This window comes from Pomacea canaliculata, linkage group LG2 (genome assembly GCF_003073045.1).
Source record: "Pomacea canaliculata isolate SZHN2017 linkage group LG2, ASM307304v1, whole genome shotgun sequence".
NCBI classification, from domain to species: Eukaryota; Metazoa; Mollusca; class Gastropoda; order Architaenioglossa; family Ampullariidae; genus Pomacea; species Pomacea canaliculata.
The window spans coordinates 18,597,129-18,625,051 of record NC_037591.1 but is presented as its reverse complement, the minus strand read 5'-3'; the positions used below and the strand labels follow the sequence as shown (position 1 = coordinate 18,625,051).

The 27,923-nt window shown below is 42.8% G+C and overlaps 1 protein-coding gene across 2 annotated transcripts; it reads right to left on the bottom strand.

The window, feature by feature from the left end:
- Positions 1-1,094: 1,094 nt before the first annotated feature.
- Positions 1,095-27,923, bottom strand: LOC112556721. Of its 2 annotated transcripts, XM_025225978.1 has the most exons (5): positions 27,854-27,923; positions 15,018-24,027; positions 14,308-14,545; positions 9,857-13,952; positions 1,095-9,742 (listed from the first exon to the last, which is right to left on the bottom strand). In XM_025225978.1, the coding sequence occupies exons 1-5, from the start codon at positions 27,881-27,883 to the stop codon at positions 3,971-3,973; spliced, it is 19,146 nt and encodes a 6,381-aa protein (XP_025081763.1). In that variant the 5' UTR covers positions 27,884-27,923; the 3' UTR covers positions 1,095-3,970. The 2 variants fall into 2 exon arrangements, with proteins under 2 accessions (XP_025081763.1, XP_025081762.1); XM_025225977.1 differs by having other exon boundaries at positions 1,095-13,952.

The following is a 27,923-nucleotide window of genomic DNA, read 5'->3' as shown; positions in this document are numbered from 1 at the left end:
ACTGACCTGCTGTTACAAATGCGGACTTTACGAGAACCGAAGTAAAGACTGGGAAAAAAATTGATGGGCGGGGGCAGAGAAACAAAAATCACATTGGACCAAACTCAGTTATTTCTTTTAAGCATTTCCGCCACTGTTTTAAAGAAAAGACACAAGCAAACAAGCAAAAAACACATTTAAAAAGATTTTTACTAAGCTTTAATGATCTACGAATACAAAGAATACGTTCGCTTTGATGTGTGATTCTGGACCAAAACTTTTTTCTCTTCAGACACAACAGTTAACAGGTATATTTTCTGTAAACGATTCGAGCAGTTCTTTCAGTCTGTTTTATTGATTTTTATATAATTTTTGTGATGAAAACTCAGACGTTTAATGCACTATGTTACAATAACATATGAGGGTATTTGTAGAGACATTGTGAATCTTGCTTCCAAATAACCTCGATATATTTCACATTCAATGGTCCATAGATAGATGGCTAACTAGCTTCTTTTGGACTGAGGTTTAGAAGAAGAAGGACTAAACTGAGTTAGAAAAAAATGCTATTTACATTTAAAAGCGTTGAAAGATATTCTGGGAAAGACTTATTTAAAGCTGGATTAAAATTTATTGTAGTCGTCTTTGTCAAACCTTAATAGGGCTTCTGCTAAGGCTAAATTCTTTGGGGTCCCAGGGACCCCTTCTTCAGATTTCTAAGGGGTCCCAGGCTAACTCTAAGGGGTCCCTTTACAAAGTTGAAAAAAAACCCAACACATCAACTACTTTGTTCAACTGTCTTTAAGGCACACAAAGCACTGTAATGTCTAGTCAGAAACGGCGAGATTTCTATGCCACGAAGAGTGTGCAAGCATCTGTGATGAGCTTATGCTCACTGTACTTGGGGTGCTCACTTTCTTTCCGTTTCTGAGACGATGATTCTAACCACGCTGTCAACGACATCTTGGAAATAGGTTAACGGAACTCTCCCGGTAAGGGGAAAAAAACTCAGTGCAAGGGAAGTAACTCTCACATTGTAGCAGACGACAACAATAGGTTGGGCTACGATGTCAGACACTACAGGTCAGTTACCCAATTTTGTATCTGTTCTTCGCCCAAATTTGAAGGGGTCCCCTGGGACCCCATTGATGAAAATTGAAGGGGTCCTCCGAACTTTTAATGCGTACTGTATGCAATTTTTTTGCGTAAGCAGAAGCCCTGCTTAATAAAAAATAATTTCCGTAGGGGTATTACAGACCACTCAGGAAGGAAACATGCCAACATCGGCACATGTTAAATCAGTTGACCCTTAATATCTGTGGTCGTGGGATAGAGACTTTTGAATAAATTAAAAAACACAATTAATGAAACTGGAAGTTTGTCCTCTTCTCTACTCTTAAGAAATATTACACAGAATTTAAGAAACAATATGACGGTAGCACAATGTGATAAATGAATAATTGTAATTAATAAGGCATGCAATAGTACAGTGCATCTACTAAAGATACAAACAAAGCTATCTGACTGGTATTAGCATTTATATTCCAGTCGCTTATGGTGTAACAACCGTAGCTGGGGGGTACTGTCCTTTTTTTACACACCAGCTTTCAGCGCCAAGCATTGTGACATTTATGCCCCAAATTTGATATTTTAACAGACTCAACGGAAAACTAATGGTGAAGATCTACAGTGTTTCCAGTATAAATAATTTACGATATTTTTGACACAAATAATATCTAGGGGCCAATATCTTTATTTGAGGAAGATCAAAGACTCTCCTACATGTGCATTTTGTAACACACACAAAAAAACCCCAAACTGGGTATGCCTTTAAGGACTGGTCATATTATGGTCATATGAGTTAAAACAATGTGTCTACAGAGTTAGGGTTAGGGTTAGACCAAAGAAGCTTCGACTTGATCCTTTTATTGGGTGAGAAACATATCTTTGTATCAAAACTTCGAGGTTCAACTCCAAGCTGTACGAATTTTTGCAATATAGTCTAAAGAACAGATATGTAGCAGAAAGATGATATTCATCATCATTAACAACACACTTGTTGAAAAAAGGTTAACATATAAAATATACTCTTCATTCTTATAAAATATTTAAAGGGATATGGCAACTATCAAGATATATATATATACTTCCGTCCTTCTATGAGTTGACATTTTGGTATTTACTATGATACTACTACGTACTGAACTTGGGATAATGATCGTGTTGAATTTTTTTCATATTTGATTTAAGTGAAGTGAATAAAATTGATACAAAAAAAAAATATAAATTGTACGAACGGTACAATATTAACATCTATCAGATACGAATTAATGACCATCATCATGTAAGGTACACGAAACCAATTCTGCATACTAGTCATGCTTGTAAGAAAATTTGATAAACCAAAAACAGCTACACATAGGTCAGCAAAACTTATCATCAGGCGTTGCTTTGACCTTGGAATTTCGTTTAAGATCAAGGCATATTTACTATTTACTTATCATGTGCTTGCTTGGACTTTACTTTATGTGAATAACACAAAAATGTAGCCCCTGGCAATTTGTAGACAACATCAAATAAGCTTGATATTGGTTTTCAAAACGGTCATTACCTGCACAAAATTACTAGGCGATGAATGCTGAAATTCGGAAGAAAAGAAGAAAACCGTGATTTTGTGTTCAGATGAGAAAAAGATTTGACTGAAGATTTATAGGCGAACTAACTCGCCAGGTAAAAGCAATCAATCAATACAGGTGTACGTACTGTGGTAGACAAAGATGCTTTCTTGAAATGCACCATTTATATCTTTGAACGAGATTTCGGCAAAAGTCGCAATAAAGCACAAATGGTTGGTCATAAAAATGTTATTTTTATAAACACGTGACCTCTGCAAAAGTTCATTAGTAAAGTACAATTGACTGACGTGTGCTTATTCTTTATCAGCACACACCAAGCGAGTGAACAATGAATCAGGTCGTCATTTCAACCAAAAACCATATCCTCCAGGCTATATTGACCTCCCGCCTGAGTCGAATCGATCTCATCATGACCATACCTATCCACGTAAGACTACATCGTTCCAGCACCGAATTGACCAAGCCCAAGCCAAAGAAATGTCCGAGAAGTAACACCTATGTCATATTAACAGAACGTTTAATGAGAACATCCAAACTAAAGAATAATGACGACAAAGGCTTTAAAAATTTATTTTAAAGAAAATCCCGTTTATGCATAATTGCGAGATTTTAATCAAACGTCTTCACATACATTCAATAGTTGGGACAATAAGCTTATCACGGGGTCGATTGGATTTAGGCGGGTGGTAGATATTGTATGACAGGAGCGATGTGATTTGGGTCAACATGACCGGTGATCCAATGAACAATTAGCCTCTTTCAAAATGTACTTATTTTACGTTATTTCTGCAGAAAATAAGATAAATGGTCAGCCAGAAGCACTTTATTTTAAAATGTACTTTCTTTCAACGCGTAAAAAAGTTTTAATAGAGCTCAAACTGTTGGCCGTAAGTAAGACTAGTCATAATAGAGACGATCCGTTTCTATATATATCGAAATACATTCGTGAAAAAAATCGAGTTGTTATTAAGAGTGGGTCGAAATATGAAGGATTTAATAAGGAGGGTTTACTGTATTTCTATTTCATTTTTATTAAGAATTCTGAAGTGACCAAAAAAAAAAAAAAAAAAAAAGGTTTATGACTGGCTTGTACACAGAAGGGCAGAAGTTGAACTTTGTTTATGTTTCCAAACATGGAATGACATTTCTGTCCCAGACGACAGTGACATGTAAAAGCTATTACTGCATTTAAAAGATTTCCAGCTTTCGGCTTTACGTAGGTTCCAAATAAGGTCATTACTTCTCTTAGCTTAAAAAACATCTTTGAATGGGGACAGAACCATAATATTCAAAAATGTATCCGTCTCGAAAATTCGTCTTACTCGTGTGGAGTGGCAAGAACCACCACAAGTCGTTCAGAATCGCCTCGACTGCTCTACTACAACAATATTGTTTCTGCGCTTCCTCTTCTTGCGCATTCCTGTCAGCACCGACAGGCGAGCCATAGCAACACCAAAGTCCTTGTTGTCGCCATCTTGTAAGCGCTTTCCTTCTGACGTGTCCTTGAATCCGAGACTGGGGTCCTCCTGCCGCCTGCAGCTACCAGATGGTGGCGAGCTCTCCAGCATCAAGTCACTGGCGTTGTCGGGATGTCTTTGCGAACGCCTCTTACCTCTCTGGAAAGGGCCTGATGTGTCGGCGGATACATGAGGTTCCAGCTTACTTGATGATGGACAAAGAGGCTGCTGCTGGGTTTCCAGTGGTTGTTTGTCCCTTCGAGATGACTTCCGTCTTCTTCGAGAGGACGTCGACTTGTCAGCCACGTGGGTGTCTACCCCTGACTGAACAGAATGTCCTTCTGTCTTTCCTTCGAAAGGCAAAACTGGGTCACTATGTGAAGCCAAATTAATTATTGATGCATGAGCTGAAGTTTGATCGCGTTTGGGCATCGAAAAAGCTGCAGTTGATCTAGCTGATAATTTTAAAATTTCTTTCGGCTGCTGTTCGGTCAGAATTCTCTGCTCCTCTTTTACTGAGATGTGGCTACCTGGCTGCGACGTCAGGTCACCTAGTGTTTTCACATCTCCTGATGATTTGCAGGCGGACAGACTAACGGTGTGCGATTCCAGCTCGAATGCAGTAGAAACTTTTTCTGTGAAATTTTCTGAGGGCACACTTTCTTCTTGGACATGTGAAAAAAAGTGTGCAACTCTGTCATTTGAGGATGTCAGCTGCAGCTCGCCTTTATGTTCAGTAGTAGGGTCATTGCTCTGAGAATGGAATGATTTCTTTTTCTTTTTCGTCCTTTTAGCAAAAACTGTTACCTTGGGTATCTCATCTGATGTCTGGGACTCTACTGCAGGCGTAAAGGGTGATGCAGTTTGTAGCACACCACTTCCGGAGTGAGCTGCTGTTGTAGGCTTGCGAGACTTATCTTCCTCTATGTTGGCAGTCTCTATCATTAAAGCTGAGGGAATCTTTTTTTTCTGTTTCTTCTTTTTCTTGCCAGTCTCCTGTGAGGCCGACTCCAGACATCCACTGTCTTTTGATGATGTGCCTTCCAAGACAAAGACAGTTTTCGAGGCAGAAGCAAGTTGCCCGGTACCTTCCGCTTCGGTTTCTGATAAGCTTTGTTGTGATGTTGTAATTTTCGGTTCCTCCTTTTCCCTTTTCACTTTGTCCGCAGGCTCAGTCATGTCGTCACTAACTATAATTCCGTTGACTTCTTTACTTGGAATTTCTGTAACTGAGGCATCAGTACAGAGGTTAGAAGAAGGGAATTGAATAAGCTGTTCGTAAGGGATGCTGGGCTGACTCACTGCCATGGTGATGGGGTTTTCGATAGAAGTGGGCAAAAAGGAGGTTTGTGTTACTGAATTCCAAACACTGGCTGACTCTTCAATTTCTACCTCCCCATGCGTTTCGTGGGAGCTTGTCCAAATGTGATTCTCGTCCCTATATTCTAGGTGCACACTTTTGGCCATCCTCTCTTGATGCTCCTCATCCCTAGCTTCAGTTACATGGGGAAGAATGCTCTTTGGCAGGTTGTCATGCTGATATTTTGTTAGGTAACTTTCAAGTCCTCGATTGCCTGTTTCCTGAATAAAACTTGGTAACCTCAGGGCCAGCGACAAGGTCAGATCAGTGCTTTGGGTTATTGCGCCGCCCTGCAGTGTCCTTATTCTACCGTCGAGCTCTGTTCCACGCGAGACAGCGCTTTCCTGGTCTTGGACTTGCTGCTCGATAGCTAGATTTCCGGTTGCTGTCGCTGAGGATGGTATTTTGGAACTTGGTATCAGTGCTGTCGCTGCTTCTTTCTCATCATCCTGGTAACCATGTACTTCATCGCTGTCTACCAGAACGTCCCCGACTGATTGTACCTCAATCACATCCAGCACGTCAGGCGCTTCAAAGTTGCTACCATTATCCTCAACAGAAGGCAAAGCAACACTTCCTGTACCCAAGAAGTCCTTTGAAGCTGCTGCGTCTTCTGATGCTTTAAGATCAGAATCATGTGTCAGTGTTGTTATAAGTTCCTTTGTGATCTCTGATTCTTTTGGCACAGCAGGTGATTCCGCTGATGAACATGACATGCATTTTAGTGAATCCGTGATCACTTGCGTCGGCATTTGAATTATTTGGCTCTCTAAGCAGCTAGCTTCTTGTATGCTACTATCATCTTCAATTAATTTATGAATGTCACCAGTCGGCTGAGTATCCGCATTAGCATATAGCCATGTCGTCATGTCAACAGCGGGAATGTCTCTACCCGGCTCGCTCTCCATTCTCGCTGCTTTGTTTTTGTCCGGTTCTGATGACATATCAGACTGGTCCTCTATCTCCCATTCATTATCATCGCTGACTTTACTGAAGTGATCCTCATCGTGAAGATCATTTTCTGTGTCGGATGAGTCAACAAAATCGTACTCGGCGTGAAGGGAGTCGGACTCAGAATCTGCATCCTGTTGACAGTGAATAATTGCTACTTTGTTCTGAGTTGTGAAGACGTCTACTGAGTTATCGCGTACAAGATCATCCTTTGTATTAACTACATTGGTAACGTTGGCATCTGAGTCTGCCACGATCTCGCGAACTTTATTTTCTTCATCATTCTTATTTTGGATTCCCATAATAGTTTTGTGCGATTCTTCCTCGCATATTACTTTTGTGTCCTTATCTTCGTCTGAAGGGACAATCTTCTGGAATAAGATATTTTGACCTCGTATCCAGAGGTCACCTACATCATTCTCTTCACAAGCAGCCTCCAAGGCCTCGAGCTTCAGGTCCTCGAAAGTTGTTCGAATAGCAGAGGTCGTTGGGGTGTCATCCGAGTGCGCAGCGTTACCTTGTGTCTGTTTGTCGGCGCAGAGGTCGAGGTCAGACAGCACCTGACTAAAACCAGTTTCTTTATGTGACGAGTTCTCCATGTCATCTATGTCACTGACCCGGAAATCTTCTGCTGGCAATGACATCAGCAAGCTCTCTCTGTATTCTGGCTTCATTTGGTAGACATCTTCCTTGTTTTCCTTCGAGTGCTGTAACCAGTCATCACACGACAGATGTACAGCAGCCCCTCTCTCCTCGTGCTTCCAGTAATAGTTCTCCTTAATAGATGTAGGTGAGGTGATGACGACTTTAGGCTTTGTGTGGTCGAGTTCTAGAGAAAAAGTTGCAAAATCCCGTTCAGGCAAAATGACTGTTTCCTGTTTGTCTGTATAAACTTCAGCGCTTTGTATGTCGTCAGAATAATTGTGTAAAGTGCTTTGCTCCTCTGAATCGTCAGAGGCGACCGAGCCTCGAGAGTGGATGATATATTCCCCTGATGTTGTGGTGGCCTCGCTTACGCTACCCTGGGTTTCTTCCGATCCCACGGAAGTGTAAGAACTCCTAATGTGTGCCTCGTCTCTCACAGCTTCCACGGTGTCAGTGTCGCCTTCTAACATATGCTGACAGGTGCTACCTTGCTTATCTGCCTTTAGTCGTCTCATCACCAGCGTCTCCTCACCCGTGGTGTCGTGGTCCAGCACGGAAAATGCTGTGTCGTCGTCTGATGAGGGGGCAAAGGCTTCTTCAGGAGAATACACAAGAGATTGAAAACAGATTGAATCAGATACATATCCATTCTTTTCCTCATCCTCTGCTTTAAATTCCTCGTTGACAATCTCTGTTGCTTCAGATCCAGTTTCTGGTGTTTCATGTGTGTTTTCTGTCGGCAAAGGGTGCATTTCATGACTGACTCTCACACTCTGTGAGATGTGTTCATCGCCAGGTCTCCCTAGTTTCTTTGTCAGGTGATCTTCCTCAAACTCACTTGATACAAGTCCACCACCCTCCGTTTCTTTCAAGTGAGAGTCCTCATTCTTCGCTAGTTCATGAGACTGCAGGTCCTGATCATCCTGGTCACTAGTGAAACTATTGCTATCATCATCCATATCCTCCATGGCAACTTCAACTTCCGCCATAAGGACGATCTCGTGCGTAAGAGCTGTGGCTAATTCGTAGGTCAAGAGGTGGGCAAACTCGGGTGTATCGTAGTCGTTAGGGATGTCGCCTTCCACGTCTACCTCTGATGGCAGAATGTCGATGACAGGTAGCGACGCCTCTTCAGCTTTTGAGTCATCGAAAACTATTGTGTCTTCAGTGTCTGACTTCACCAGAAGCCCAGAGAGCATGGAAGATAGTTTTGTGGAGTCTCCTTCAGAAGCAGGTTGTTCTGACATCAAGGAAACGCAAGAATGAGGTACGGGGTCTGACTCTGTTTTTGTCCTGTCTGTATTACTTGTATCCTTTTCTATTGTTTCCCTTTCAAGTAAGGCGCCTTCCCTCTGTGGTCCTACAGCTGCTGTTGAACTTTTCAAATCTTTTGTTAGACCTGGACCTTTGTCTTCTTCCTTGCTCCCCGTCTGATCAGCTCTTGGCAGCGTACCTTTCTTCAAATCTAACGTGGAAACGGTTTTTAGTGTCTCACTGCAAATGCTAGGCAAGGTCTTTGATGTTTCCACTGCGCGTGAAATCTGTTGTGATACTGTAGATGCTGGTACCTCCAAATCATCTTTGAAAAAAACTGAATCCGACGATGTCTGCATGTCCACTCCCTGTTCTGAGAGAGCATCACTTTCCAGATGGGTTTTTTCTGTTTCCATAACTTCATTTACTAGGTTTTCAGCTATTTCTGAAGCGTGCCTACCAATATCATCAAGTAGAGGCAAATGCATGAAGTCGTCCCAAGTGTCTTTCTCAGGCTGTTGCAAAGCGGAGAAGGAGACTGATGCGTCATCTACCTCAGCCGACAGCCTCTGGTTCCTGGAATTATCACATTCCCTCTCATAGTTGTTGCCTTCTTCGTTCTTCCTAGAAGACAGGAAATATTTCTGATATTCTGTGCTATTGCTTGCTTCTTCTGTCTTTTTACATTCATCTTCATCTTTTAATTCGCCTTCCTCAGATGTCAATTGATCATACCTCAAACTATATTTGGAGATCAAAAGTTCTGAGGTTTCATTATCTTCCTCGGAGTCAAGTTTAATATATTCTTCATCGTTTCCCTTCTCTATATTTTCCTCCTTCTGTTCATCGTCGCCATATGAAGGACTCTTCACGCTTCCTGACTCTTGTGACCCCAAAGAAGCTGGATGGTTCATCGACGAGTTTTTGGCTTCATCAAGTGTTTCGTTTTCCTCTTCAAGTCTCTTTTCGCTGTCTTGGTCTTTTTGATATACGATCTCATCTGCGTATTGTACTTCGTAACAGCTTTTATGGTCTTCAGAGGAGATGTTATAACCCTCTTCTGCCCCTTTATCTACTTCATCATTGTCATCTTCATCAAACTTCCCTGCTCTCTCTTTATTGTTAATTTCTGCTGGTTGACTTTCTTCTGCTGTTAGAGTCTCTGATGTCTCTTTGTCTTCTGTTTCCGAAAGTTTTCTCAACTTGTCTTCTTCCTTGTCTGATTTGTCATCAGACTCCTCGAAGGAATCTGACTTGGCGTTGTATCTGCTATATGTATCTGCATTACCTCCCACGTGATGCATGTCATTAGTCACTTCCCGATTTAAGCCATCACAAGAATGATTGCTTACTCCTGTGTTCGGGGAGTCCTCATAGTCCAATTTGTCATAATCCTTGGTCCTATTTTTGTCCTCATGGATCCCCTGAAAATTTGTTTTTATCTCGGTGGATTTATGTTGGTTTCCGGCTTCGTCCTCTTCGGTGTTGTTAGCAAGTGGCAGTTGCTCTGGGTCTGTCGTCTCGTTTTCTGGTGTGTCAGAGGGTAGCTGTGCAAGGTTTGTAGCTTTTTCTTCAGTTAATTTCGGTGTTCCATATTTTGGCCGTTCTAGATTTGTAGCCTCTTTTTCTAGTGTTCCAAGTACATCAACTGCCAGCCTTACCAGATGTGAAGCCTCTACTGGCATATTTGGTGTGTTTGATGCCGGCTGTACTTCATCTGTAGCCTTTTCTTCTGGTATTCCTGGCAAGTTAGATGCTAGCTGAACCAGACTTGTAGGTTCTTCTGATTTTTTTAATGTCTCTTGTGCTTGGTCTGCAGTCTCTTTGAGTGGTCCGTGAAACACTGATTGAGAACGACCCAAATCCTCCACCAACACTTCATTCATCAGCACTTCCCTGTCAGTACTGCCATCAAATGGTGCATTGTGTCCCACTTGTGTCAGTTCTGGAGCCTCTTCAGATAAGCCCTCAGGCATTAGTGGTGCCAGATCTGTAGTCTCTTTAAATGCCTTGTCAGAGGGCTTCTCATGACCTGTAGTATCTTCAAACATCGTGCCAAATGTTGTTTGCAACAGCTCTGTAGTCTTCAGTGAAGTCTGGAGTGGTTCTTCAGATATAGTTTGTGTCAGACCTTTAGTTTCTTCAAAGGATTTTTTAAATATCTGTTGCCTCAGACCTCCTATGGGCTCTTCAAATAGTTCCTCAAGATTTGGTTGTGCTATATCTGTAGTCTCTTCAAATTGCTCATCGGAGATTTTTGGCACTATGTATGTAGCATTTATAACTGGTTCTTCAAATATCGGTTGCGTCAGACCTGTAGCCTTTTTAAATGGTTCATCATGAAGGGGCTTTGCGAGCTCTGTTATTTCATTTTCTTCCACAGCTGGATCGCAAGTTAACTCTACTAAACTTTCAATATCATTCACTGGTGGGACAAATGTTGCCTGCATGGTCCCTTCAGTCTTTTTCACTGGTTCTTTTATTACATCCTCCAAATCCCCGTTTTCTTCATATAGTGTATCAGATTGTTTCCCCATATCTGCAACGTCTCCTACGAATGCGTCAGATATATTTTGTAAAAAATCGTCGTCGTCTTTCGTTCGTGACTCAGACGACGTTTGTGCCTTACTGGCCTCTTCTGATGTCTGATGAGCGCTAGATGTTGTCCGCATGAGATCTGTTGCCTCTAGCACTAAGTGAAGAGGATCACTAGCTTCTTTAATCAACTCTTCATACCCTATATGCAAATCTGCAGCATCCACCCTTGATGCGGGAAGCACTGGTTTCAGCATGGTGTGTTCCTCTGTGACTGCTGAGCCTGATAGTAGGGTTGCCAGTTGTGTAGACTCTTGTGCTGGTGTGTCGGGCACTTGAGTAGCTTCTTGAGCTGATGCGTCGCACTCTAGCTGCAACGGATCCCAGGCATGCTTCACGGGCAAATCCGAGGATGTTTGCACGATTACTGCGTCCTCCTCTTGTGGTGCATCAACGCTCCTCAAGGCCTCCTTTTGTATTGTTTCATCATCTGCCGTCTCAGGTATGTTCTGATGGTTTCCTAGCTGCCAGATGTCCACGACTAATGGGCACTCAGACATAGGGACTTTTTCCTGTCGTCTGTCTATCAGCGTGCCTTCGCTTTGCCAGGACCTTCCTACTGACACCTTTTCGGGTAACACGGCAGTGTCCTCACCAGGCAATATGTTAGAAAGATTGTCCCAGTCACTGATGGCTATGGCCTGTTCCTCACCACACTCTTGTTCTGGTTCTAGCGGTTTTGAGTCACGTGTGCTATACAACAGATCATCTTTAACTGCTGCTGTCTCACCTGTGGCATTACTAACCACAGCACCTTCAGTCGTCCTAACATCGTCATCGCCAGATTCAAACGCAAGACTCGCATCGTCGGACTCTCGAAAAAAATTCCCATCATCGTCGAACTCCTGTAAATTCTGTACATTATCACTCTGCCCAACAGAATCATATTTTGCATCCCCTATAGTCGGGCTCTGATGTAGGTTCACTACATCACTAGTCATTGTTTCCTCCCCTCGATCGTTTTGTGCTCCTGGCAGAACAGAATTTACCTTTGTAAACTGTCCTTTAGTTTTCTGTGGCGCCAACTCTAAGAATTGATTACTATTAAGGTAAGCATCGCAACTTGTGGCACCAGACTTGAATCTCGGATCTTTCTCGGGTTCGGTGTCCAAGGTCCGGAGACTAAAGTCCGACAGAGACTGTGTCGACACGAGGTTGGGCTCATCACAGGACATCTCAGCTGTATAGGGGTCTGAAGGTGCACTTGTACACTGAGTATCATGTAAGCAGGACGTGACAGGTAAAGTTGGGACAATAGCTGGATCCGTCGACTCTTCCACTAAAGTCCCTTTAATTTCTCTGCTTCTCATCTCCACCCAGGTAACTTCGTCAGATTCAACGCTGTCTCCACGTTCAAAACTTTCCTGCGCCATGCAGTCTGCGTTTGCGGACGATAGTTCTTGATTCCAAGTCTGTTCGTCTTTGATTTGTTCACACTCTAGCACCTCGTCTTCTAGGCCCACGGGCAAGTCCAAGCCTTCGCTTGTAAAGCTGCTTGACATCGAGATGGACACTTCCGACAGATGGCGTGGGAGGTCGTAGTGACCGATCTTGACAGACACTACAGAGCTGTAGCTGTCACATAACGAGGGCCCAGCAGGTTTGCTGACTGCTACTCTTGCCAAGGCCACGTCATCGTCGTTTGGAGGAGGTACGTCCCTCTGACTCGTACCAATGAGGTACACAGTCTCCAGTTTGAAAATCAGGGATGACTGAGGGTCCTCCGAAAATGCTCTAAACAAAGATGTCACGTGTCGAGCCTCCATGGCTCTGTCTGTGGCATTTGCTATGTCGTAACTGCTGACCTGTTCACTTTCTGGCAGTAAAGCTGATTTCTGAAGAGCTGGAAGAAAGGGCGAAGAAACAAATGACTCGCTAGGCATTTCCTGTTTAGATTCGGGAGAAAACTCTTTAATTGGTCGTATGACTGAGAAATCTAATGCACAAGAAAAGTTCTCTTCTTCCGATGTCGCATCTTCTTCCAATAAGTATTTGGAGTAGGTGTCGTCGGAAGTAATTATATCAGAATTATGTGGTCTAGCGAATAAGACTCTTTCTTCGTTGGGATCGTGCAGGCAGTTGTCGGTGTCATTGTAAATTATGTCATTCTGGCATGATTCCGCATCAGTGTCTGATTGTACAGATTCGGTTAAAGAAAGAGATGCTACATCTTCTTGTCTGCTGAAGTCTAAATTTTCGTCCGATGCTTTGTATACTTCAGTACAGCACTTGTCATCGATTAACTGACCCTGAGTAGCAGAGGGGACGATATCGACTACTTCAAGTACAGAGTTTTCCTCTGCTGACTCATATTCTAGACTAGTATCTTGATGTACAGGTGACAAAGGTCTTATCTCGGGATTGTTGTTCTGCAGGCTGATAAAGCGTGTGTTAAGCATATCATTGCAAGTCCCCGCAGCTGCTGCCTCGCTTGTAGTATCCGCGAAGGACTCGTCAGAGCTGTTGTCGTCTGACGCTAAGGACATTGTTCTGGGGCGGTTAGCTTCCAGTGTGTTGTTTGCAGTTTCAATGCTCGTGGCGCCATCTATGTTGATTTCATTAAAATGAACTTTGGTTTTGTATGCTTCGCTGTCATCGTCTTCTTTTATTTCCATGTCGACTTCTGAGCAGCGAGACTTGTCTTGTCCAGTTTTCTTATGTATTTGGTCTGTTTGTACCAATCCATGAAGGTCTGAATCGTGTCTTTGGTCTGTTTGTTCAATTCCCTGAAAGTCTGTTTTATCTGGAATGTCCACAAAAGAAAGCGCTGATATCACGGACTCAAGTCTTTTGATAGATGACATGAGAACTGTCAGTGGGCAAACTTCCTGCAAAGAAGATTCAACTTCTTGTATGTTATCGCTGCATGTGGTGGACAGGGTCAAGGTGGAGGTGAGGGCCGCGATCTGCTGTAGTAGGTCGTCGATCTTTTGGTGGGTCTGGTTAACTAAGTGACCTGATTCCTCCATGTTGCTGGTGCCTGCGGTGCTCAAAGATTCCGTAACTGGAAGCGTCTGTAATTGTAGTTCCCGCATGATGTCAGTGTCTTTGTCGGATTCGATTTTCGTTTCATATCTGATGAACAAGAAGAATTGTACGTGAGCTGCCTTGCTGGTAAATTTAGAATTATTGTACTTAAAACATTTTTTTATAATATTAGTGTTTCGCTAGATGGCAAGCAAGCAAGAAACATTCGCAAACATACAGGAACATTTACATACGCGACGCGTTAACATATATATATTAATTAACGACAAATCAACACAAACAGTTAGCAAGTAAGCTCTCCTGCTGTCTACGTTTGAGATTTAGGTAAGTGTAAAAAGTATAGGTAAGTGTTCTCTTTCTTTTCGCTTCACGTAATCAATAAGACAACAAAGTGAGCAAAAGAGAGAGGTCAAGAGACAGCTGGCAATCTCCAATATCTTACCTTTTCGAAAGCTCTTCCAAGACTTGAGCGTTCTCTGACAATGATTGCCTTCTTTGCAGTCTGCAGGTTCCATGTTGCTGCTGGTCCATTTCAATACGCGCAGCAAGAGCATCGATGACTTCCACGAGGTCCATGGTGTTAACATTCATCTCGAAACCGAGACGGTCGGACAGCGTGACCACGAGGTCACGCACCACATCCAGCTGTGCCTCGAACTCCTCGATGTCAGCCATGTCAGCTGTCAAAACAGCACATGGTAATTTCAGTTTTCTTTCTTTATCAAAAGTACTATCCCTAACTACTTGGCAATATTTTCTGTCATTCTAACCATTATGTAACGACTGCATCTTACACTGTTTATATTTCTTCATACCTTCATCCATTGCTTTACCTTCTACTCTTGTACCTCATCTTTATGTTGTTCAGTGTGCCTATACGTAGTTCACTGTCCACTGACTGCTATCTTTCATTTATCATTATTGGTCTGCGCAGAGAGTGCAATCTATCTTGGTCGTATCATCATCATCATCATCATCATCTAATACACCATGAATATTGAATCTTAAATTTTCATTCAACTCTCATTTTTTCAGTCAACGCATTTAGTATTGAGACGCTGTCGCTATGCCCAATATTGACACTGCGTTAACACTGTGCTGCAAAATTAATTACACCCAGAATTGATGATGAATAGGTTTGAAATAACTTACCTGTCCACTCGTCTCCATCTGCGAAAAAAGCCCACCGGCCTGTGTGTCTTGCGCAGCAAGCTCCACTTTCTTTGCCTATGTCCACATCGTAGTCTTTAGATGGACTGTCTTCAGATGGCCTTGACAATAAATCAAGGCTTTTGTCTGTCGAATCGATGTCAGCAATGTTGATGCGAACACCGTGTACTTGCAACAAGACGTCTGTGTTTACCCCAAGGTCCTCATGTATGGTGTCGGGTGCTCCTGTATTTTGAATATCAGATGAAATAAGCTCTTCTCTGTTTTCATCATTGTTTTCTGACTCGTGGGTTTTGCGTGCTATTGCGTCATCATCTTCTTTTTGGGTGATATTATCTATTGGACTGGGTGATGGGTGCTCTGTCAGAAGGGAAGGATTAGAATGACATAAACCATCCCCTTCTGTGTCTGATATCATGGAATTTATTTGCGTCACAATGTTGCGCAGAAACGCCTGCTCTTCCTTATTTTCTTCCTCTGTTTTATTGTGGAAATCCGTTAGGTGATCTTCGGACAATGCCTGAGGAAGGAATAACTCCAGCTGTTGCTCAGAGAAAACGGGTTCTTTGCCCGAAACAACGGAGTGTGTCTCAACGGATCTTAGTCCGAATGTTTTGTCTGCAGTGTAACATCCGGTTTGTTTTTCTGAGAGTCTGGAAACTTGCTCGTCGTCAAACAACGATGTCTGTGGTGGTGAGTCATCTGCAGCTTCTAGAATTTCTTCATGCACCCAAGTCGACGATGGAGCTGGCCATTCTTCTCCCAAGATGTCGTCTGTGTTGCTAGTTCTTTCGCTAGAAATGTGAAAATCTGGGAAAGCTTCCGCTGAAATTTTGCCTTGGTGATCAGACGGGTTTCTCCAGTCACCTCCTTCATAACCTTGTGAGATATTTACTGCTGTGACAAAGCTACCCTTTGTTTCAAACTCACACTGTCTTTCTTTTAGGTCTCGTCTTGTGACTTTTACCTCTGGTTCTATGCAATCTATTAGTACAATATTTTTCTCAACTCCTCTCATTTCGTCTTGCTCTACTTCTATTATGCTCATTCGTTTTTCTTCCACTTTCTGCATGTCTTCTGTCACTTGCCAATTTTGTTTAGCGATGTTTTCTTGCTCTGTTTCCATGTTTTCTAGTTCTTTTTCTGTCTCGCCTCTTTGTTGCTCTATCATTTCCTCTTTCTCCTTTTTCGTTTCTTCTTGTTGCTCTTTTGTTTCCGGAGGCATTGCCTCTACTGTTTCTTTTTGCTTTGTCTCGATCATTTCTTGCACTAACAATTTGTAACAACAATTTGTAACAACGTCTGCTGCGTTTTCTAGTTCTTGTTCTGAAACTTCTTCTTTTTCTATCTCTTCCTGTAGTTCTTCTTCTGTCACTTTCTCCAGTTCTCGGTCAGTTACTTCCTCTAGCTTTTGTTTTGACGTAATTTTTCCTGCCTCTTCTTTGAAAACCTCTTTTTGCTGTTTCATTTCCTTCTCTTGCTGCTTTGTCACTTTTTTCTTATCGCTTGTCACTGTGTCTAGTCTTTTTTCCAGCATCTCAGGTATCTTTGCTTTTGATACTTCTTGGTTATGTCTTTGTGCTTCTGTCGTCTTTTCTTCTAATTTTACTCCATCGTCTGTCTCCCCTGCCACTTCACTTAGTGCTATCCCTTCCGCAAATGAAACAGCCTTGCTTACCTCAACAGTATCTTCTGCAAATGATGTATCCTTATATTCTTCGTTTCTTTCCATATCTACATTAACAGCGTCTTCTGCAAAATACGTATGGTTCTGTTCATTATTTCTTGGGGTTAGATAAGAAACCTGTCTCGAGACAGAAGCTGATGTGTCTGATCTCTGCACCAGTTCTTCGTCACTCATCAAGGAATCGTTTCTTTGCACTTCGTCACCCCGTATTACTGCTTTTTTAGTGTCAAAATGGACTTGATGCTCAGCATCGTCATCCAGAGGCACACCTGAGAGCACGTTTTGTGACCTCTCAACTGTAGCTATATCGGTCGCTCGTGCTGCGCATGTTTCGGGAACTATGTGCCTATCTTCTTTCCGTGTTTCATCTTTCACCATCATAATAAAGCCCTCGTTCTCTATCTTTTCTGACCAGTCAGAAAATGGGACAAAAGCTGGATTTTCTGGTCCGTGCATCAGTTCTGTATCAGTCGTCGAGATTTCTCCTTGCAATTGGTCTTTATGCCCGATGGCTGTTTTACAGTCTAAGAGGACTGAACGCTCGACTTCTCCCTTCACTTTCTCTTGGTCATCCAAGCACGTATCCAAGGCTACTTCTTCGGAGCACTCAGATATAGCTTTATCAACTACTCGTTTATTGTATGATCCAGGGGTAAGGGTGTCACCTTCCTCTTCCTGTTCTTCTTTATCTTTTACCGACATGGTCAAAGGCATTTCTTCAGACTGATCAAAAGCTGGTTTATTAATTTCTTGCGTTTCGTATGGTTCCCAAACGAGGTTGTCATCTCCTTTCTGAACTCTTCCGTCTTCCAAAGGAATAGCTACAGGCACATCTTTAATCCAGTCACAAGCAGGTATTTCGATTTCTTGATCTTCATATGCTTCAAGGCTGACCTGGTTCACTCCCTCAGTGTACTGAACACTTTCTTCCAAAGGCAGTGTCAAAGGTGACTCTCTTGACCAGTCTGTACTCGATTCAGCTTCGTACTTTTCGGTTCTCAATAACCCTTCAGTAATGTCTTCCTTCTGTGCCACTAGTAGTGTGGCATTAACCAAACAATTCGTGATGAATTCAGATGACTCTGTTTCAGATTCATTTGCTCTCTCATCACCAGTGAGCGTGAATGCTTCTTTTTCAAGAAAATTGTCGGCAGTTCTATCTTCTTCGTGACTTTCGAAGTCACTTGCTTGTATCGGTTCTTTTTCGAAGTCCGCTTCCATATCTTCAATGTAAGATTCTGTGGCAGAAACAGGCACTTGGCTGTATTCTACGTCATCTCTTGTGGTCAATAAAGTGACCTCGCTAAAAGCGAGAGCTGGACTGTCTGTTCTGTGTGTCAGTTCTGCATCAGTCCCCAGTAGTACTTTTGGCAATTCCTCTTCATGTCTTATCGCTGTTTCATTGTTTTGTTGCCAAGAAGCTTCTGATGCCATAGAGTTCTCCGTCAGAATTCCACAAATTTCAGTGATAGTAGCGGCTGGGTAAATGAGGCCTTCTCTGACTTCGAGACTAGGACCCGCTGTTATGTCATGCTGATACTGCTCTGATGATGTCTGGATACAGCCATCGCCTGCCTCCAGTGAGTGAGTTTTGTTCAGAGATTTACAGGATTCTGTGTTCAACACCTTGGTCAAATCGACAGCCTCTGGCGGTACTGCAGTCAGCGATCGTTGATACATGTCAGTAGCGAGCGTGTAGTCAACATCCTCTCCTGGCAAAAGTCTCTGGAATTCAGATATCGAGGCAACATCGTTGTTAAGCTTCGCTGCTGTATCCTGTGAAACTTGCAGAGTTATGGGATGAGGGTCGTAGAATTGGTATCTCACTACGTGCTCTGTTTGCAGTTTGTTTATTTTCACGTTGACTGCCATGTGTGACCTGTTCATTACCTCTATGCTCAATCCATGGCTACGGTGCACGACGAACCGTGACGTAACTAACGAATTCCGAGAGTCCGCTGGAAGTTGACGCTCTACAGGAACCGCAGAAGCCTGGCGACTGTCTGCACCTGCGCGTGCGGTGTCCTCCTCAGTCTGACCTGCTGACCAGTCATCGTCTTCTTTAGAGCTTTTGACATCTCTTGATTCAACAAATTGTTCGACGTATTCAGATCTTTTAGACAACGAGATGCTTGTTCGAGATGGCAAGACTCCTTCATGCATTTCGGACATTCTGAGGTTTTCAGGCTCCTCTTTTCCACAAACAAACACTTTCACAGATTTTGACAACTGGAGTGCTAGGGAACTTTCATCTTCATTAAGTGGTGAGGCATCTTCGGGTCTCCCGAAGAGATTAACAGCCTTTTGTTCTTCACAAAGACTGGCATTTTGCTTAGGCCATAAGGCCTGGTACTCTCCTTCAGACAATGCTTCCTGATGGGGATCATCGTTTACAACGTCTTCTAGAGCTTGAAGTTTTGAGATGACATCTACAGTTTTGGCAGTTTCTTTTTCAGATATTATTGTCTCTTCTGGTTCTTGAAATATCGTGTCTCTATCTTGTTTGTGAGATACTGCGGTATACTTTGATTTCTCAATAACTGTGACATCATCTTTTCTTTCTGCAACTATACAATTTTGTTCCTCAAAACTTCTGGCTGAATATTGCCCTTCAGAAGCTGCATTATCCTTCGGTTTCTCAAGAACAGTGACGTTCTGTTTTTCAAGAACTGTGTCTTCTGAATCTTCAAGCTTTGTCCAGGCACTTTGTGCTTCAGAAGCTGCAGTATTATCTGGTTCCTCTAAAGACATTACAGTATTTTCAAGATTCTCAAATACTCTGAAGTAGCCTTGCCCTTCGGAAACTACGATGTCATTTGGTTTCTCATTAACCATGAGGTCTTCTCTTTCTTGTGCTGAATCTTTCAGTTCTTCACATGATGTGACGTGAAGTTGTGGTTCCTGGGGAACTGTCATGTCCTGCTGCATTTCCAAGACTGCAGAATTTTCCCCTCCGAGTACTGTTGAGCCACTTTCTTTTTCAAATAGTGTCATCCCAACTGGAAGTAGTTTTTCATGACTTGTGACGTATTGCTCTCCTGACAGTCCATTTTCTGGTTCCTCGCATTTTGTTACATCACCTTGTTCGGACGTTTTAGTATCTGTTGTTTTCTCAGGTCCTGTCACTATTTGTGTTTCTGATTTGTCTTCTGTAACCATATTGTCTGCCTCTATAATGTTTCTTGGTTCTTCGATACCTACAACATCTTCTACACTTTCTAACACTTCAGTATTTACTTCTATAAAATCTTCTATATCCCCTTCTCTTTCAGACGCTTCCACTTCTGCTAGTTTGTTTGGTCCTGTAGGAAATGTATCATTTATTACTTCAGGAGATGTAGTATTGTCTTCACAGAAAGTATTATTTGATGTATGGGATACGACGCCTTCTGGAACTCCTTTGTCTATAATTTTCTCATTTTCTTTCGTCATATTAAGCTTCTCTTGTTTTTCAGGTAAGACAGTTTGCTTTACATCCAGTGAAGCTGCATCGTTTTTGTCTGCCATCTGTAAGGCGTCAATTTGGTGCTTGCTTGAGATATCCTCTGCAGCGGGAGGCACTGAGACGATGTAGTTTTGCTTTAGGTCAAGACAATTTTCTTCAGATTCTGTGGCATCGTGTTCACCTTTGACTTTACCTGGTACTTCACACAGTGTACCTTCATTAACAGAAGTAATGGTCTCATCAGCAATATCACTAATGACTTGCATCACTTGTGGTATTGTTGTATTATTATCACCAGCTGCACTACTGTATATCGTGTCAGCTGTATGAGACGTGGCATTATACATCCTGATACTGTCTGAAGCAACGACAATATCCGAAGTCCAACGAGCAGTATCAAGGGCTGTATCGAGGTCCTGATTAGTGTAGATATTCTGGCCATCTGCTTTCTTGTTCCCAAGGTTATATTCAGGTAGAGAATCCTGTCTGGAAGAGGAATTGGTCGACCAGGCCATGTTGGGGGTCAGAGCTATGATCCTGTCTAAAAGTTGTCCTGGCTTTAAAAGTGCAGCAGAAGGCTCAGATATTGACTCGGCAGCCATTCTGGCCTCTAACAGATGAGCGATGCGCAATTGATTTTCATGGTCAACGTCTCCACTGTCATCTTCTTGGCTAAACTCCTCGCAACTTTTCACATGACTGTGCTCGTCTCCGCTCTTCCCCTGTTCCAAAGCTGCGCCTTCATCCCATCTGAAAAAAGTAGTTTTAATGTCCAGCTTCTCGATCCTTTTCAAAGATACACTCATTGAACTATCAAGCTCATCAGCTTCTCCCATATGATCATCATGAAAACTACCCACTTTGTTATCTCGGTCGCCATTATCAAGTAAGGCTATGAAGTCGTCATAGGTTTCAGAACGTCTGTGTCCTGTTGGGTCTACGGGTACGCCGTCTACAAGAATAACTGTTTTCGATGACGAGGTATCAGACCAAGCATCAACAGAAGAGTCATCGGATATCATTGAGGATCGGACGGACGTGTTGCTGGACACATCATCAGATCTTGTTCCTGTCGATTCATACTTACACAGGTCGCCAAATCTGTCCTCAAAACAATATTCATTCGGAAGGTGTTCCTGGGCAGTGTTCTCAAATTCACCTGGAATGTCCTTTAAAACATCTTCCCTGATAATATCACTGGTCAGCGCAGTGCCTGGAATGTTGGTTTGTAGGTTTTCACGACCTTTTTCAATGTTGACTTCCGCTGATTCATCAACAGAAGACTCCTGATAATTTTCATCTGATCCCCTAACCATATAAACCTGTCCACTCGTCACCGAACTGGCGCGTAGGTGGTCTTCCGACAGATCTTTGATTGCTGAAGTAAAGCCATCACCACTCTTCGTACTTTGGAGTGACTCCGATTGATGAGGTGAACCTTGTCTATGCTCATCTGCCCCTGATATTCTTTCTCGGAGCTCTCCACTGAGGTCAGATCCTAAGAGATAGAGAGGTTCGTGTGGAAATGCCTGCAGATCATGCCCAAAGGTTTCACACAGTGCACTTGTCGATAACGTGGTCGTCAGCTGTGACGTACTGGAGACTGCGCTCAACGTTTCAAGAGGAACAGAACCTTGGCGAAATCCATCAGCAGGATAGTGAGCGACAATTTCATCCTCACTCTGAGAGCGTAAGCTCCAATCGACCGGAAGAACTTCTGTCAACTGTCTTGAATTAGTCCGTGCTTTAGCTGCTTTCTCGTTGTGATTGTAGACCACCTGGTCACGTGCTAAGCTTTCTTCTCCACTTTTGTCTGCCTCTGTTACATTCATTGATGCTATGGGTGACATTGGCGCCTGATGGCTGATCGGGTGTTCCACTAGAAAATCAGGAAGCATGGAGGCGATTTCGCACATCGGGATCTGGGGTGTCTCGATACTAGCAGCAATCTGCTGGGTGTCTCCTCCAAAACAATGTTGTTCCCGAGCAAAATCAAGTGCCTGCTGAAATCTAGTATTTAACCTGTTAGGTGTGATGCCTGTATGTGACAAGAATCCCATGCTTTCATCATACGCTTCGTCAGTGATAAAGTCTCCAGAAGGCGATATGGTTCCAGAAGAAACATCTGTAGTCGATGACGTCACCATGTCGGACAGACTTCGCGGGTCATTTGCATCAGTGTCTGACGGACTGCGCTGGTCCATGACGTCACATTCTACGTCAGAAACAGACATGTACATAAAGGCATCATTATCTATGGAGGACATCATGTGATCTGGCTCGGCACAAAAGGGCACGGCGTTATCGATTACGTCATCATCGTCTGACCTCTCTCTTTTAAGTGTTTCTGTAGAAATAGCACTGACGTTTTCTTGATAAACCCGGTATTCGCCATCGATGCTTATCTTGTCGACGTCCCTATTGTTACACACATCACGAAAGATTTCTAAGAAACCTTCTGATGGTGAGGAATTGTCCTCGACACTCCGTGAAGTATTGTTGTCATAAATCGTACCTGTGGATTTAGATATGCGGCCAATTTCAAAGCATGCAGCGCGAGCCTCTTGGGTTGAATGCGACTGAACGGGGACGTTGACACCATGTTCACCGGTAGCAACCAACATCATGTCATGGTCACTCCAGTGGCCGTTTTCTGGGGAATGATCTGTTGGCAGAAAACTACGTCGTAAAGGATGGCCTTGAAGAAGCGACAGTCTCGAGCAACTCGAGGTGGCATCGTTGACGCTGGACTCTCCAAAAATCGGTATATTTCCCTTGGCATCGAAACATTCTATTTTCTCATCTTCCTCGTCCTCGTCAGCTTCGTCGCAAGAAGCTTCTGATCTGGAACTAGTTTCCCTCTTCTTTTCAGGGGAGGGTTGATGTCTTGTTATGTGGAGACAATCTTCGGGCTTAAAGAAAACGAAAGTATCGCAAGCACGTCCGAATCTGTCCACATCACTTAGTTTGTCCGCGTCAGTACTGGTAACTCGTCCGTTGGCGAGAACATCTGTGTCCTCAACGCGCAGGTCTACAGAAGATTCTCCGGGACTTGAAGTCCCAGACGCCTCACAGGAAGCATCCAACTCGTGAAGCATTCTGGTCACCATAGTAGGGCTGTCAACTGAAGATTCATTATCCATCTTGTAAATTTGGTCAGAGGTCTGTAGTGCACAGAAAGTGTACACACGGGAAGACCTGTATCTGTCACGCGCTGTGAGACTCTGTCCAAATAATAAACATGGGTCGTCTTTGATGTCTAATAGGTCCACCGGCGAACCATCCAAACCAGCTTTCCTATAGCTGATCGGGAACTCTATTGGCGACAGCGACGGCCGTTTCCAAGAGAATGACCCTTTAGATGAAACTGTGGCGATTAACGCAGAAGATGGAGGGTCCACTGATGATTCATCTTCAGACCAGAGCTGGCATACTCTTTCTAGTTCCTCCCGTTGCTGCCTGGCCACAGAGGCCAGGGTCTCGCTCTCGGCATAACTCTCCCAGTCCGAACACTCGAAATCGTCATATCTTTCATCAACACAGCTACTCACTGGATTGCCGCGACAATGGCGTCGCTTGGTGAGGGCTGCAACAGCCTCGTGTAGCCCAGCTTCTGCATCCGAGTCGATAGACGACTGGTAGAGGGCCTGGAAGTATTCCCGCTCGCGCTTCACTGCCAGCAACGGATCTTCGTTCTCGTAGGCCCAGGCCCAGGGATATTCAAGGGCCCAGTTTTCGTCGTCCGAAGGAAGGTCGATGGGTGTGTGGGGATCGGAGGGCGGCCACTTGTTAAACGCGTCAAGGCTGCTGTCTTGCGAAGAACTGCGTGATGCTTGAGTTCGTGGTCTTGCTACTTTTCTCTGTAGACCAACAGATACAAACATAGACAAGCCGTTAATAACTCCGTTTTTCTTTTACATTATTTTCAGAAAAAAATAATTCTTTCCTATTTCTGGCTACAAAAGTGCATCGACTAGTTTCTGGATGAACTGAATTAGGTATCAAGAATATTAAACAGCCTTTTGGTAATCGTTATATGGTGACTAAAAGTTCTTTAGCATACGATTTGTTGTTATTCCTCTTTCAGTTGCTACTTCTGAAAAAAATATCTTTTTGATTTATTATCAAAGATATTGTCTCTCATTAAGAATTATTGCTGCTTTAAAAAAAATGCTTAATCGTCGCCTTATGTCTCTGGTTCATAATTCAGTGGAACCTCAGTTAGCGAACGCCTCGGATAGCGAATATTTCGGTTAACGAACAAAAATTTCGTTAAAAGTTTGTCTCGGATAGCGAACAAAATTTCGGATAACGAACAGCCACGTGAACCACACGTGACCGACCAGCATGTCATCATTCGCGCTCGAGACACAGTTACGATCTGTCGTTCCTTATCTGTGCGCATCCTTCTTATTTAGTGATTGTTGTGCTTTATTTTAATAAGATAATCCTCAATCGTGGCTCCAAAGAAGATTACGAGCAATTAATAGTAGTGAGGTAATGACAAGGAAGCGGCCAACAAATGAATTGCAAAAGGAAATGATTTCAAAGTATGAAGGTGGCATGCGTCTGTCGGATATGTGATGTATTACCGAAAAGTTTTACAAAAAGGCAGAAGGAACAGACACTGGACAAGTTTTTACCTTTAACCTCAAAGCTACAGAAAAGGGAAGTCACCCCCGATTTTATAATGTCACGTGTGCTCATGGAGGGGGAATCAAAGCGGTAATTCCACCCTTCCTCCCCACACCTCCATCCACCCACGCCGTCAAAATGGCAAAGTTTTCTGATGTTTTAATGCTTTCTTTAATGTTTTTATGTTTATTTAACTCCATTTATATTGCATTATAACTGTTCTCATTACAAATACCTATATAGCCTGTAACTTTCAAATATTAGCGAGTCAACAGGGGCTGGGAACCAATTAAATCTATTTCCTTTATTTCTTATGGAAACAATTGTTTCGGATAACAAACATTTCGGATAACGAACAACTTTCCAGAACGGATTAAGTTCGTTAACCGAGGTTCCACTGTTCTTAGTTTTGATTCTCCTTCTCTAATACTAATCATGATTGCTGTCACCCAGAGAACAAGTAGTTGTACTGAATGTATTGCCTCATCTGGCACAATTTCCTTTCAGATGAAGACTTGGCACTTCTTGACCACATTTCTACTTCTTGTTACCTGTGCTTATCATTCATAATATTAATAATAAATAAATAAGCACTTTTATTGCGTGCTATTCCAAGGAAAGCATAAAAATTATAATGCAAGCGCTCAACAATCAGATGCAAAAACAAGCAACAGATGTACAATCCATAAACTATACAAGAAGAATGGGGAAGGCAACAGGTTACACAGCAAGCAGACGCTAAAGAGACAAATGTAGCTAATTTATAGCTGAGATTTTAAAACTGCAAAGCGTAGCTAAGTTAGTAATAACGTGTCCAATAGCCTTCCTCTCTGGCGATTAAATTGTTTCATTTGATCAACTGAAACGTACAAAGTCGATCCAGTTAATAAAAAAAAATTTTGATAACATTATTCGTCGAATGACATTTAAGTCGAATTCATTTTTTCAAGTCCTCAAATCCGTTAATATCACCATCACTCTGAATGTCACCAAGCGAAGTACTTTCATTGAAACGAGCTCCTCATTTTTTTCGCATTTACATATTAATCTTACAAAATCAAGGGTCTAAATGCCAAGATATGCCTTCGACTTTACGTAAAAAAACATCATACAATCCAGGTTTAAAGTGAGAGTAGGTGTAAGATAACTGCACTTGTCCAGTAAAACACTGCAACGTATCCTTCATTGTGTGAGACCGATGCTTTGCATCCCAACTCTACTGGAATGAGCTTGGCAGCCTGACAGTTTTGACCTGAGAGACCGTGATGCATGTGATGTCAGTCTGGTAAATATAGAGAAGACTGAGAAAGAGCCTTTCGTCTGAAAGTTGTTATAAGATGTTCACAGGTAGACCGCACCAGCAGGCAGTGAGCAGCTCCGCCGGCAGCGTGTTTGCCACTATTCCTCCTTCTTTTGTAGACAGCAAAGTGCAGCTTGAAGCCGCAAGGAAAGTTTCGCACTGTTCGCGTGGTGAAACAAATAGTTGGGAAGGTAAGAAAATGAAGGGGAAAAAAGAGAATGGGAAGGGAGCGTAAGATAAAAAGATAAAGGAGGAAGGTGCGGGCAATTGAAAAAGGCGAAACTTTACAATTACGTGTACTTAGCTATTTCTTACCTAGTTGGTACATTAGGCATCCACTAAAGACCACCATCTTTTTTTTGCCTCTCAGCAGTAAGTGTAGCTGTGCTGTTCCAGGACAGTTTCTAGTCCTTTAGTTCTGATCATCGCCATGTTTCTTTTGGCCGACTAGCTTGCGTGAGCTTGTATCAGCTGTCCAGTGAAGGGATATTTTGGGTGGCTGGCCACGCCAAGGTGGTGATCCAGCAGGTGGATTTAGCAAGCAATAAATATAGCTAACCCCCTCTCCCGGCTTCTCCAAACACTTTAACAGTTTTAATTGCATCTAGAACAAATTAAGCTATTAATGACTGAGACAGACACAGGCAGTCAACATAGTAAAAGAATTTTTTTTTTGCTTTACAACTACCAGATTAACCACATTTCAGCTTTCTGTAAGTGTGATAAGAGAGGAAGGAGATAGCCGAGTGGAGCAATATTGTTCGAGGCCGGGTTAGCATTGCCGGTTCGGTACCCGTGGTGCAGCATGCTTTATCCCAGTTAGTCTACTGTTAGCTCTTTAAAGCAGAGGTGGGTAACGTCTGGCCCTTTGGTAAGGCCCAACCAAGGCAGTCGCAGGCGGGACTCGAAATTCAATAAATTTTGCCTTTCCATAACATCATAAATTTATAATTTATGCTGCGATAATAATAAAGTAAATTTTGGGGTATGCGAAAAGAATAGACAGAACACATTGGAGTACATGACCGGTACATGACCTTGGCAGAAAAAAAGATTCCTCGATCGCCTCTGCCTTAGACAGTTGAGGAAGTAAAAGTAGTGAGGAAGAGAAGATGGGTCCCACCCTCACAATAACCTACCTCGCGAAGAGTGCGGTCTCTAAAACCTCCCTTCCCAGCGACAGAATGGTTAAGGGACTTTTTTTTTAATCATTACAGTCCAGTTCGGGAGTCGTGAGGTAAGGCACTGGTGGTCTAATATCGGAGACGCACATCTTACTTCCACAAGCCCAAATTCTGTACTAGTGGTACCCCATTACTGTTTCTTTCTTTAATAACATCTAATTTTTCTTAAACGGCATCAGCCAAACACCTTTTTTCCAAGAGTGCACGTACGACCGACCAGATCGCCCTTTTCCTATGTATATATAGTTATTCTTACTAGACATCTAGATTAATCACATTATAACTATTCAAACGACCAGCGAAATGTAGCTCCTTACTCATCGCCAGATTTACCTCATTTAAGCAAGCTGAGGTTGTGTTAGAGCGGGACGCAATGCTTGTGTTGGCAGAAATGAACATAAAACAGGCTCGCGTTTACATCCAAACGACTGGCATGCAAACTACTCTTTCGAGAAATTATATATACATACAGAAAACTACTTTAATTTATTGTTTTCAACCATCCTATCATCACATCACACCGCTCAAACTGTATCTCCACTAACCCACACCAAACACTGTACAAACCTGTTTGTCTCTCGAAACACCGTGTCCCATAACAAGCCAGCGACGAGGAAGGCAAGTTAGAACTTAAATG

Bases quoted from the DNA above. Each gene is read 5' to 3' on its own strand.
- LOC112556721 (XM_025225977.1), bottom strand. From the start codon at position 27,883: ATGGGACACGGTGTTTCGAGAGACAAACAG. The intron at 24,028-27,853 runs GTTTGTACAGTG...GTTGGTCTACAG, and splicing joins GTGTTTCGAGAGACAAACAG to AGAAAAGTAGCAAGACCACG. The intron at 13,953-14,307 runs GTAAGATATTGG...CTTGTTCATCAG, and splicing joins TTGGAAGAGCTTTCGAAAAG to ATATGAAACGAAAATCGAAT.